This window comes from Hibiscus syriacus, unplaced genomic scaffold (genome assembly GCF_006381635.1).
Source record: "Hibiscus syriacus cultivar Baekdansim isolate YM2019G1 unplaced genomic scaffold, ASM638163v2 tig00116971_pilon, whole genome shotgun sequence".
NCBI classification, from domain to species: Eukaryota; Viridiplantae; Streptophyta; class Magnoliopsida; order Malvales; family Malvaceae; genus Hibiscus; species Hibiscus syriacus.
This window is the reverse complement of record NW_024063495.1, coordinates 4,931,416-4,944,186: the sequence shown is the minus strand read 5'-3', so window position 1 is coordinate 4,944,186 and position 12,771 is coordinate 4,931,416. Positions and strand designations below refer to the sequence as shown.

General features: G+C 36.9%; 1 protein-coding gene and 1 pseudogene across 1 annotated transcript; both read right to left on the bottom strand.

Annotated features, from left to right (window-relative positions):
* Positions 1-6,961: 6,961 nt before the first annotated feature.
* LOC120191846 lies at positions 6,962-9,425 on the bottom strand (annotated as a pseudogene).
* A 1,086-nt stretch (positions 9,426-10,511) lies between these two features.
* Positions 10,512-11,878, bottom strand: LOC120191845 (geraniol 8-hydroxylase-like). The gene is made up of 3 exons (XM_039194737.1): positions 11,702-11,878; positions 11,077-11,108; positions 10,512-11,017 (listed from the first exon to the last, which is right to left on the bottom strand). Exons 1-3 carry the CDS (start codon positions 11,876-11,878, stop codon positions 10,552-10,554), a joined length of 675 nt encoding a protein of 224 aa, XP_039050668.1. The 3' UTR covers positions 10,512-10,551.
* Positions 11,879-12,771: the final 893 nt, after the last annotated feature.

The window sequence follows — 12,771 nt, the reverse complement described above, 5'->3', positions numbered from 1 at the left end:
TTCCTCAATACTTGGCTGGGATTTCGGAGCACAACACTCCTTCTCCCCTTCTCTTCTATGGCATATATACCTCTAGTTCTGGGCCTTTGCATCATGAGTTTATTTTTCTCTTTCACATTGTTTTTACCATGGCTGATCATACTGCTCAGGGAACCGTTGATGCGGAGGACATGACTGATTTAGGCCGTGTTTAATGGGGAAGGTTTTCTCCCAGAAATCAGTAGATGGTGCTGCCCTTGGTCGTGTCTTTCGTGCTGTATGGGGTAGGCACAAGGCTGACGATATTTTGGAACTTGGCGACCGGTTCTTCAAGGTCAAGCTTTGTTCAGATGAAGTGCTGGAGGTCATTCTTAAACGGAGTTCATGGACTTTTGATGGAGACTTATTCTCTTTGTTACCTTACGATTCTATGAAAGGATTGGATGATTATGATTTTAATATGATTGCTGTCTGGGTTCGCAACTACAACCTACCGTTAGGGTACATGTCCAAATCTATGGGAATGGCTTTAGGTGGTAGCATTGGGACAGTGATAGCTGTTGATATGAGACCGGTGGACGTGGGAGGTGATTTTCTTCGCGTTAGGGTTGAGATTAATATTACCAAGCCCTTGCGTAGATGCGTATTACTTGGGTCTGGTAAACCACGTGCGTGCCCACTTAAGTTCGAACGCCTTCCAAGCTTTTGCTATAAGTTTGGGATTATTGGCCATAGCACGTCGGTTTGCACTGTCAAGGTGGCTTCGAAATTACCCCATGGTTACTGGTTGTGTCACGACTATCTTTCGGGTGGGTCCGAAATTGGGCTTTGACTTAAATGAAATGGTTTGAGTCGCCACCGATTATTTAAAAACAATATTTAACTTGATCTGACACCATCTTACCTGATTTACATCTTTATCGAAGATATGATCCAAATTACTTACATCCGATGGATTTAAATGACCTTAAAAATCAAGAGAATGTTAAATTGATAAAGTAAAAAAACATTGAACAAATTAGAAGAGAAAATGTACATTACATTATGGTACCTTAAACATAAAAAAACAAATAAACCCATAAAAATAAATATGAAAAAAAACATACCCATAAATGTAGTTAAGTTGAAAAGAGGGGACAAAATAAAAAGATAAATTAAAATACAAAAGAAACGATATTAACATGACAATGAAACATAATAAAATAGAAAACCCAAAAAGAAGGGAAAATAATAATAATAAAAATAAAATAACTAAATAAAAAATAGATTAAAAAAACAAATTAAATAAAAATTAAAAGAAAATAAAAGAAATAAAAAAAGAAACAAAAGAAGGAAAACAAAAAGTAATAAAAAAGATATAAATATGAAACAGAAACGAAAAGAAAGGAAAAAAATACAAAAAAATTAAAAAAATATATATGTAAATGAAAATGTTAGATAAAAAATAGTAAAAACAAGAAACAAAAGAAACAAATATATATATATATATATATATATATATATATATATATAATTGTTAAAATAAATAAATAAATAAATAAATAATAATAATTAAAACATAAATTAAATAAAAGAGACTAAATTGAAACAAAAATAAATTAGGTGGCCAAAATTAAAAGTATTTCGAGGTAAAAATCAATTTTCGGGGGCAAGATAAACGTTCTGAAAATACGGGGGACTAAAAGTGAGATTACCCCCTTTGTTTACAAAAACACGCTGATCCTAGGGGTATATGGACCGGGTCACGGGTCGGGCGGCGGGTTGCTATAAATGCCAACTTTTACAAACAACTTTCATTTTTTGCATTTGCTTCAAAATCGATCAACCCCCCCCCCACATTTTCTCTGAAAATATTCATGGTGTTCTTCATCAAATGAAAAACACTGCCACCCCAACCCAAAAACCGGCCAGCCACTGCCTCGTCGGCCGCCGTTCATCAGCGGTGGTGGATTTTTTTTTTGCATTTTTTAAAGATCTTTTCACCCTTGTCATAAAAACATCTTTAGTTTTTGAAAAAAAAAACCTCGGGGAGGACTAGATCTGAGTTTGAAACTCTCTATCGCCCTCCCCCGATCATCGATGGTTCGAAACAAAAAAGAAAAAGAAAAAAATGAGGACATCCAAGTCACATGCAAGCAAAGCCGAACCGAAATAGGTAAAAAAGTACCTCTTCTATTTATTTTCGCTTCGAAAATATCACAATTTTTGCCTCCGATTTCTTGAATGCTTTCTCTCGTATTTCATGTGTAAAATATTGTGGTTACATGCTTATTTATACTCTAAAATATGTAATTTTTAGTGTTTCCTATTGAAACTAAAATGCTTGCTTTGCTTGGTTGTTCTTGTTCCATGAAACCATGCTGTCGAAAATATCGGGGATGGTGGTCTCGGCGCGAGGTGTGAGGACTCTCCAAGAGTCCTTGATTTGACTGGTTCTAGTGGCTTGCGGCGTTGAGGAGGGTGAGAGTTAGGGTTCTGAAAACCCTAACTGTTTCAATTCAAGTCTGGTTTCAGTGGATCAGTTCGCGGTCCTGGGCTGTCTGTCGGGTTTAGTGTATTGCATCTGGGTTACTGTTGGACTTGGCGTGTAATGGATCAACACATTTATAATGACTTTGGGCCTGTAAAAAATCATGTATTATTTTAAGTAATATATATATATATATATATATATATGTATGTATAGACGAAAATTAGTGTCCACATATTGAAAGTTGTTGTCCAACAAGCAAGGGTTAAACCTCGACCTATGAGAAAGAAGTATGTAGCACCTTCTGCTTTGACTTCTTCTGATGGAGTGCTCACGTTGTCCCAAGAACACGATTCTCCTGCTCCTGAACAGATATCATATGGCGAGGAAAGGGCAAGGTCCATTGTCGTTTTGGAGAATAATGGGAGTAGTACGACCTAAGAACTGAATTGCCTCACTCTTGTGCATGCAATCTTTAATTCCTTCTTGCTTTTGTTATACTCGTTGATTCTTTGTTTCTTTCACCGCTGTTTCTTCTTCTTCTTCCTTCGATTCAACTACAGACGACGATGAAATGTCACCGTCGGTAGCGACACCGGTCATTTCTTATGTTGCTTTCAAACAATTGGATAAAGCAAGATAGTAATTTTACTAAATAACGACGAAATCAACGAATTTATATTAAATATATAAATATATATATTGTTGACACACTTTCTTCTTCTAGAGAGAAAATCACAAGAAAGGAAGTGGAGGATTGTTCAAGGCGGATTTTATTTTGCCGGCAACAAATCAACTATATATAAAATTTATTATATTGATATATATATATATATATATATATATATATATATATTAATTATAGATATTTTTAAAAATAAAATTATGATCCAAATTCACAGAGAGTCGAATCAATTACACCAATTTCATAGATGCAGTGCTGATGTCTCTCCATGGTGGAGCAGGTAAAATTCTTGTTCCCTAATAAAATATTTATGGCCCCCTCGCTTGTATAGGGTAACGGGAAAAAATATTTCATAAGACATCTATCATATTATTTCTTAAACTAAGATCATTTCTTGACCATGTTTCTTTAGCTTTGTAGAACAAAATAAATAAATAAATGATGAGTGGTGGTGAAGACATGCAATAATCTTGGAGTTTTCTAAATTTACTGTAGTGAACACCCTAATCTGGGAAATAATCAGTGGGTGGATTAGTTGAGGTTTTTTTCTTCAAACACGATATTAGAGCCATTTGTGAGAGTGAAATTTATTCCACTGGGATTGGTCAGAGCGAGATGCAGACCATTGTGGAAGATACGGGGATATCAGAGCCATTTGTGAGAGTGAAATTTATTTCACTGGGATTGGTGAGAGTGAGATGCAGGCCATAATGGAAGATACGGGCATAAGGTCTAGTTGTTTACCGGTGTGTTACTTGGGGATTTCTTTGGTCATTAGAAAGTTAAGGATCTCTGATTGCCAACCTCTAGTTGATAAGATTGAGGGTAGACTCCAAACCTGGGTTGCTAGACATTTGTCTTATGCTGGAAGGATCCAGCTCATCCAAGCTGTTATATTTAGCATCCAAAATTATTGGAGTCGACAGTTTGTCCTCCCAAAAGCTGTTTTGCAGCGTATTAACCAGCTTTGCTCCCGATTTTTCTGGAAAGACTATGATTCGACTGCGATGGGTGCTTGAGTGGGTTGGAGTTCCATTTGTTGTCTTAAGTCGGAGGGTGGTCTTGGTCTCAAGTGTTTGAGGTTCTGGAATGACTTTTGTATGTTGCAGCTTATAAAGCGTATCCTGATGAAGGATGGGCCTCTTTGGATAGCTTGGAGTAACGAATATGACTTGAAAGGGGTTGATTTTCTGCAAATGGTGGCCAAAGGATCTTGTAGTTGGCTATGGAAAAAGCTGTTGAAGCTTAGAGAGTCCCTCCCTGCTGGTATGCTTTCTAATCTTAACCTTGGGACTGTAAAGTTATGGGATATGATTAGAACTAGGAAGGAGGTTGTGCCTTGACATAGATTGGTGTGGCATACTTTCTATATTCCTAGGCATTCGGTGATATGTTGGATGATTATTTTGAATAGATTGCGTACGAGGGATAGGCTTGTTGCTTTTGGGATCCAGGTTGAGCGAGGATGTGTGTTATGTGATGATGATCAGGAGTCTAGGGACCATGTTTTTTTCGGTTGTTCTTTTTTCTAAAAATATCTGGCCTGGGGTCTTGAGGGCTTGAAACTTGCATAGGCAGGTTATGGACTGAAATGCAGAGTTGAGTTGGGCTGCTGGTATGCTAGGGGGAAGTCGCTCCTTACTATTGTTCTTAAACTTGCCCAGAACTTCGCTGTTTATTTGATCTGGAAGGAGAAGAATGATAGAAATTTTCAGGGAAAGAGCAGAATTTAATTGCTCAGGTTGAGGAGGAGGTTCGTTGGAGGCTGGGGGGATGAATGTTCACAAGATCAACTCTGTTAATAGGGATTTGTGTATTGAATGGGGATTGGATTGTTGGGTTTGCCTAACCTACTTATATAGGTTATGGGGTTGCTATTGTTTAGTGTTAATTGTTTGTTTTATTTGTAGCTGATTGCTACTTTAGGATAAATAAAATGCATTTATCCAAACTATTAGAGCCGTTTTCCTCATTTTTATCTCCCTAGCCTTTTTAATTTTACATTTTCTAAAAATAAATAAAATTTTAATCTTTATCTAAACGGCTGTTAAATCTATCAAGATAAATTTAATTATTAATTTTATGTTATCTAATTTACATACTTTCAAATTTGTTCATTTTATATTTTTGTAATTTAATACACTACTAAAAAATAATATATAAAAACTAATAACTATCGGTGCTTTAACAGTACTTACATTTGAAGGCTCTTCTCGGTGATGATTGTGTTTGACCCACAAAGGAGAGAACAAATTTTGTAAAGCATGATTTCTTCCAACAGCTTCTGCGACATAGATAACAAAGTGTTCGGAAAAACAGATCCCTGCATCAGAGGCGACTCGATGACCAAACTGAAACGTCTATCCCTCCTATCAAAACAAACATTGGGTGTCACTTGGTTTTTCAATGTAACCTTGCCATCTCCTTCGAAACTAGCACACAGTGGCCTCGTTGACAATCCGGTCACATAGGAAACCATTTTAACATCACCGAAATCGATCTTAATCGGCTTTTCCCTCGCGAGAATCCCGAGCTGAAAAGGGCTACCGAAACATCATTACCCGCATTTAAGCTAAAAGCCCCAACACAGGTGAAATAAGCTGGTAACCTGATAGATCGTAGTTTGCACAGTATATAGATGACCAATTGAGACCCAAGTTTTGTCTCACCACTATGACCCTCTCAGCACAAGGATGAGCAATCACACCAATTCGAAAACGAAATTCCTACACTTTCGCACCGTATCGTCGGAGACCCCCACATCGAAACCTCACCGTAGAGCCAATTTGATCTCTTCGGCTTTGATCAAAAGAAACGATTGCCACGAAAGTAGTATTAGTGTGAGAAAGATGAGATCAGAGCCCATTAGAAGGGCTAAAGGTTTAGGTTGCTAGCCAGAAAATGGTGTATTTAGAAAGCTATATTTGCAGAGAGTGAAGCTGATAGATGATAGAGGCTTTGAATTGAAGTGAAAGGAAATCCTTTTTTTCCTTTCATTATAGGGTTTTTAAATGACGTGGGAACATAAGGCATTTTCATCTGCATGTTCTCTCCAATGGCTTCAACTGCACAATGTGGAGATTTGGGGTTTTATCATCTACATAGTAAAACTTGACTGAATATTATATGATTTTTCAAGTGGGATTTTGGAGTTTAAAGCAAGCAAACTTTGAGTTTGCCTAAAAGCTTGTGGCATGGAAAGAAACTTTGACAAGCTAGGCAAAGGGATGATTAAGGGTAGGGAGAAATGATTTGTTACCATTTGGGGGGCTCAGTACTCAATTTGTGGTCTTTAACATGTTCCCCAACTTTAATCATATTTGTGGGCCTCATGTTAGCTTGGACCATATGGGTGCCGCATTCTAAGCTATGATAGTCTCCTTGGTCGAATACGAAGTAAGCTAGAAAGAAAGTGATTGTCCATAAAATGCTGCAAATGCCTGATACGCAGCTCCCCAGTTATGGCTCATGTTAATCCACCCCGTTTTCAACGTTGTCGCCACCTCATACGTTCTCACCAATAACCCATACCCATTTCCTTGGAATGAAAATCTGACCCCTCCCGGCCTCTCACAGTGTACCCTACAAGGATTCAAATGTGTTTATACCGATCCGTATCAAAGGTGCCATTTAGTAGGTTTGGAATAGATGATGTATATATACCTTCGGTAAAAGATGGCGATAATGCAAGCTTTCGATTGAGCGATTTTTATGAAAGCGGGTTTGTACATGTCGAAATGGACTTGAGGAGGGTTGCATCAGCAGCCATTGTTGGAGTCTTAGGCCCAATTCAGGGGACAAAAGTCAGTTGCGGACCTGCGGTCATGGCAGTACAAACTTTATTCAGTGACAAGTCCCACAAGCACGGCCTTCTTTGAACAATGTTTTGCTTAGAGCAACAGTGTTTATACCATAACCATTGATAAACAGATCTCCATAACCACAAGCTCCTCCTGTAAGATATGAGGACTGCAGATGTTGGGATTCGAATTTCGGACTTACAAGATATGAGCATAAAAATAGAACCGTTATGCACAATGTAGAAAGATAGGAAAAATACCCATAGTTTCAGAGGTTGTTTTGTCACCGTAAAAGGTGGCACGGGAGTGGCCCAAGGGCTTGAACGGAAAACCAGAACAGCCATGGCTGGCTTCAAGATGATGGCAAAGTTATAAGAGTCATCACTCATCAAGAACTCAGAGCTCCATGAAATAAAAGAAGCCATGGTTAGACAAATTAAAACAATACATATATATCAACGTGCTTGCAGCTTTTATTATCTTAGTTGAATTAAGGTGAGTCGTACTAATGAAAATGAGTTTGTTCGAACCTAATCGAACGGATTCGAGTAGCTCCATTTTTTTCTCGGATTAAGCTAAAACCGGTCCAACTTTAACTGCCAAGTTTCAAATCGAGCTCAAGGTCGAACTTCAACTTTAAACTCAAACGTAAACATATGAAAACCGACCATAAATCTCCATGATAGTGAACTAGAATTAGTACCGGATTTGACTAGGTATGATTATACTGCCTCAAGCAGTTCTACACATTTCTAAAAAAGACTAAATTTAGACTAACTTGATTTTTACGAACAAACAAAAGCTGGTACCGATCGATTTTGGCTGGTCAGGATTATTGTGGTAATAATCCTTCTTTCTTGGCCATTTCATAGATAGTGATAGCCATGACTGCTTTTGCATCAGGTGTTGTGCGCCAGAGTTTCTCGTACGGAACCACACGAACCTTTATCAGCTCACCATGTTCAAAACGACCCGTTTCTTTTCCTTCAAGCTGTGTGATAATGTTTTTATCAACATGCCTTCTGTACAGAAATAGGCCAAGTTCTTCATCACAGCCTCCCTAACATGGAAAACACGAGATAATTATCTAAAACCTAAGCAGAATCAAGTCATGACACGACAAAATGTTCCCGGAAAAGGACATAGAATTCTCTACAAACGACTGTTGTAACCTTTGAGGGTCTGGAACTGTTATGCAAAGATTCCAAACAAATAGTTCACATCATTCCTATAAAAAAAAATAGTTCACATCATTCCTATAAAAAAAATAGTTCACATCATGGATTCCTGATTGGATAATCAAAGTTACATGCAGTTAATAATTATATTTAAAAGTGGTGATTCTAGGGTTTGTAACATGCACCAATTTTCCGGAAAAGCACCCATCAGTATTGCCAACATACCGGAGAAGGAAAAACTTTGAATCCAGTAGATGGATCAAGGAAGGGGTGAGGTCAACCATATCTTCTAGTTTCAAGTGAATACCAATCTCCTCCTCGACCTGTTAGTTTTAACTCGCTAAGAAACCATTTCTATAACAGAAGGAAAAACAAAAGAAAGGTAAAAAGAAGCCGATCCTATTGAACTTTTAACAAAATATTATGGTAAAAAATAGCAAGTTCTCTCAACTGAATGGCAGATGTAGAACATCGGTATAAGAACAACCCACAAAGGGGGAAAATGGTCTCATAGCAGAGAATAGAATGTTCGAGTGCGCTACTATATAACCCTTGAGTACTTGACCTCAAAAATAGCAAATGATTTTATGAACTTCATGTATGGTAATATGACAAACACAATGACGTCTACAAAAATAAAGAAAATTTTGAATATACATTTATAAACATTTGTATAGTATGTGTTTGTGTGTGTCTGTACAAGTGCACTGCAATGAGAAACCGGGAGAGAGAGAGAGAGAGAAGACCTCATGAACTGCAGTGCCAATGAAATCACCCTTGTCATCATCCAACATTCCAGCAGGCAGTTCAAGAACAACCTTAGAGAGAAATAAAGAACTCATTAACATCGAGTGAAGTAGCAATACTTTAATGGCCACCTTCTAAAGCCAATTTCTACTCTACTCAATTGTATTGTCATACTTGATAGACAAACTACTAAGAATAAATTTTTTAAACTAAAACATTGCCCTACCTGTTTGGTGAGAACAGCATATGTTGTGCCCTCAGACTACAAAAGAATTAGGATGGCTACGGCAGGTCCTCGTGCAAACACTATACCTGGAACCTAAGCATATTTTAGATTATAAGAAAAAGATATTGAACAATTGCATGAATAATTGCAATAAATACACCAAGCTCGAATTGAAAATCAAGCAAGTTTGATAAAGAACCAAATTTTGATGTGAATTCGTTTAGAAAGAAAGCTATTCAAGAAGACAATCAAATACCTTCTTTCCCGTTCCTTTATTGATAATATCAGCTTTGAATTTGAGGAAACCAATTCGCTTTCCAAACATATCAACTCCCCGTAATAAAAAAAAAAATCACTCCAAACTTCTATAATCAAATGCTTAGGAAGTTCAAATTTTTCATAAAACCCATCATACATAGCCTCTTATAATAAATTTAAGCAACAATTCTTCCATGACTTAAAATAAAAACAATCAAAACAAAAAGCACCCAAAGATTTTTTTTTTCTTTTTCAAAAGAGTGGATGATTAATGCAAGTTTTTATAAAAGGCAAGATACCTGAATAATCACTTAAGTCATGTCCCCATTAGCCAAAATCCCATTTTCACTCGCCAGATTCTTCAACCATTGTCGAAACAAAGATGACTCGGTAGCAGACCTGTAGAATTCACGTTCATGATTTGAGCAAACAATGGGTACTTCCCCAATTCCAAAATTTTCGAAGAATTAACACGAGAAGAAAAAAAAAGGCTATTAACCTGAACTCGGAATCGGAGAGGTCAGGGGCAGCAACTATTTGGACGGGTTGATCCAGTTGACTCGGCAAGGATATGGAGTGAGTCAGCGAAGTTGATGACGTGGCCGACATTCTGGAGCAGAAGGGTCTCTAGTTGAGCGACGGTGAAGGAGTTGTGCGAGAAAATGAAACGACGTGTCGTTTTGGGAGGGTGAAAGGATATACCAGCCCAGGTGTGAGATCCATCTAGGCTTGTACCATAATCTATTTTAAACTAGAAGTTTTGGTTAAATATTGTTAATAATTCTTGTATTATAACAAAATAATTGATTTAGTTAACTTGTTTGGCGTACATGATACCTACAACATCATAGATGGATCGTGGAAGGAGCGGGTGGGGCAGTCGCCTCTCCTAAAAAATTTAAATTCTTATATGTTTTAGATTTTTTTTGTATTTTTTATTGAAAATATATTTTCGTCTCTCTTAAAATTTTATAAGTTCGTAATCTCTTAAAATTTTATAAATTAATCTATTTTAACATAAAATCATGCATCTGTCACTATACAACACCTAAGTTGCAATGCTTGAAAATAAAAGTTTATTATGATTGTAGAAGAAACAACAACATTTTCTTAAGTAAAAATTTCATTTTAAATGAAGAACATTTGATTTCGAGGTTTAAACACACTAGTCAAGCAATAATAGGGATTGCTCGCAGAGGTTCATCCATCTAAAGTGTGATCGCCAACTTCTCTTCCATGTTCAATTCATTTGGTGAGATCCCACCTTCAAGTTTCCAATCAAAAGAATTTATAAGAGACCCTAGCATTAAATGCAACATTCGATTTGCCAAAGGCAATCCCGGACGCACTCGTCGTCCAGCTCCGAATGGAATGAGCCCGAAATGTCTACCTTTGACATCGATTTCAGACTCCAAGAATATCTCGGGTATGAAGTTGTTCGGGTTCTCCCAAATACTTGGATCTCTACCAATGGCCCATGCGTTAACCAACACTTGTGAACCCTCTGGAACTCTGAAACCGCAAAGGTCGGCATCAAACCCGGCTCGACGAGGTAGTAACAATGGGACATCCGGAAGGTTTCTTTGGCGATCGCTTGCAAATATGGTAAACGATTTACATCGGATTCCTCGAGTGAATTTCCTTTGTCGATTGCTTGCGCTAGTTCTGTCTTGGCTTTAAGTATAACTAGAGGGTTTCGAAATAGTTCCACCATTGCCCATTCTAATGTGCACGACGTTGAATCAGTCCCGGCAACGAATAAGACCTATCAATTTGACACAGTTAAACTAAAGATCTAACATTTGTAATAATCGAGTGTCACGTAAGATAAAAGACGTAATGTCAAAATTAGTCCACAATGTTTACTCGAATGGTCACTTTGGTCTCTATTCTCTCTCCTTTTTCTTTTTTCTTTTTTTTTTATAAATATTTTAGTCCCTAACGTTTTAATTTTTTGTCAAAATAACTCATGTTAAATGAAAATCATTAGTTGACAAACAATTAATGCATGATGTTGATGTGACATTCTCACATGTGTTAAATTGTTGATATGTTACATGTCATCTCAATCAAAGTGATAACGTAATATGTATCATGTCACGCAATGCGTTGACATGACATGTGATATATATATAAATGTCACATTAATAACATGTATTATTCATTTATTAATTAATAATTTTCATTCAATATATATTATTTTAAGTGAAAATTAAAATTTTAGAGACTAAAATGTTCTTTAAAAAAGAATAAGGACCATAATGATCATTCGAATAAATGTTTGTGGGGTTAATTTTAGCTTTAGGTTAACGATAAAAATCCTAAAACTCAACAATGCAAGAAAAATCTATAACTTACCAAAAGCAAATGTGTTACATGAGTTTTGTTAAGCTCCTCGATGCCGCCTTCAATAACATCAAGAAGAGTATCCAAGGCATCATTTGATGCAATATAATCCGAAGATTTTCTTGATTGCGACCTTTCATTAAACAGATTATCGAACAGATTAAGCAAATTCCCGTAATGAACAGTCATCCGGCGCCTACACCTTGCGGGTCAATCTTTCTAAGCAAAGGGAAATAATCAACCGCATTAGGCTTCCCTGCCTCATCCATCATCTCATTAACCATTCTCTTGAATTCTCGAGAAACAGATGAATTCGAGTCTACCAAATCCACAGAGAAAACAGTGTTGGACAACAAATTAATCGTAGTGTCGAAAGCAGATTGGCCTATGTTAATGGCTTCACCTTTAACACAACTTTTGCTCACATTGGCAATCAGTTGTCGAATCTTTTCCCGACGAAGGTGTTCGTTGGCATCGAGTTTGATGTTATTGAAAACATGGGTGTTACATACTAAAGACACTAAATTTTGTCCTGCATTATTTTACATATTTGCTTTATTTTATATATACATATTTTTACACTTCATGTTTACATATTACAGGCCAAGAACTATTACAAAGCATATGGCCCAAATACAATTAAAAAACAGGCCCAACACACGCGCCCAAATCAACAGAACACCTGAACTGGAAACCCTAGCTTTCGTGTCTTATCCAACGCCGCAAGGAGACTCCCATCCGCTCGGTCGTCATGTCTCACACTCCACGCAACCGATTATATTGGTTCAACAAATGAATCATGCGTCAATGGGACTTCTCACCTCCAACAACCCCGTATTCTCTGGCACAAGATAACCACCAACAAGCAAGGAGTTAGAGTTCTACTAGGACTCAAATTAGTCTAAAAATAGTGTTGTTTTTTCTTATAAATAAATGTAAAATCAACTTGTAATGGTGCGATTCAGAAATGCGAAATAAAAGCAAAAAATTTCGAGCAAAACTATAAGAATATCAAGGCAAAATCGAAACTTTTTTGAGTTTTTGTGAAGAACAAAAGGTAAAGTTCATACCTTTTTTCGTTT

What these genes read in the sequence shown, in the direction of transcription:
- LOC120191845 (XM_039194737.1), bottom strand. Translation starts at nt 11,878, where the DNA reads ATGACTGTTCATTACGGGAATTTGCTTAATCTGTTCGATAATCTGTTT. An exon ending in ATGTAACACATTTGCTTTTG is followed by an intron (nt 11,109 to 11,701) that starts GTAAGTTATAGA and finishes TCAAATTGATAG; the next exon opens with GTCTTATTCGTTGCCGGGAC. An exon ending in GCCGGGACTGATTCAACGTC is followed by an intron (nt 11,018 to 11,076) that starts GTGCACATTAGA and finishes TTATACTTAAAG; the next exon opens with CCAAGACAGAACTAGCGCAA.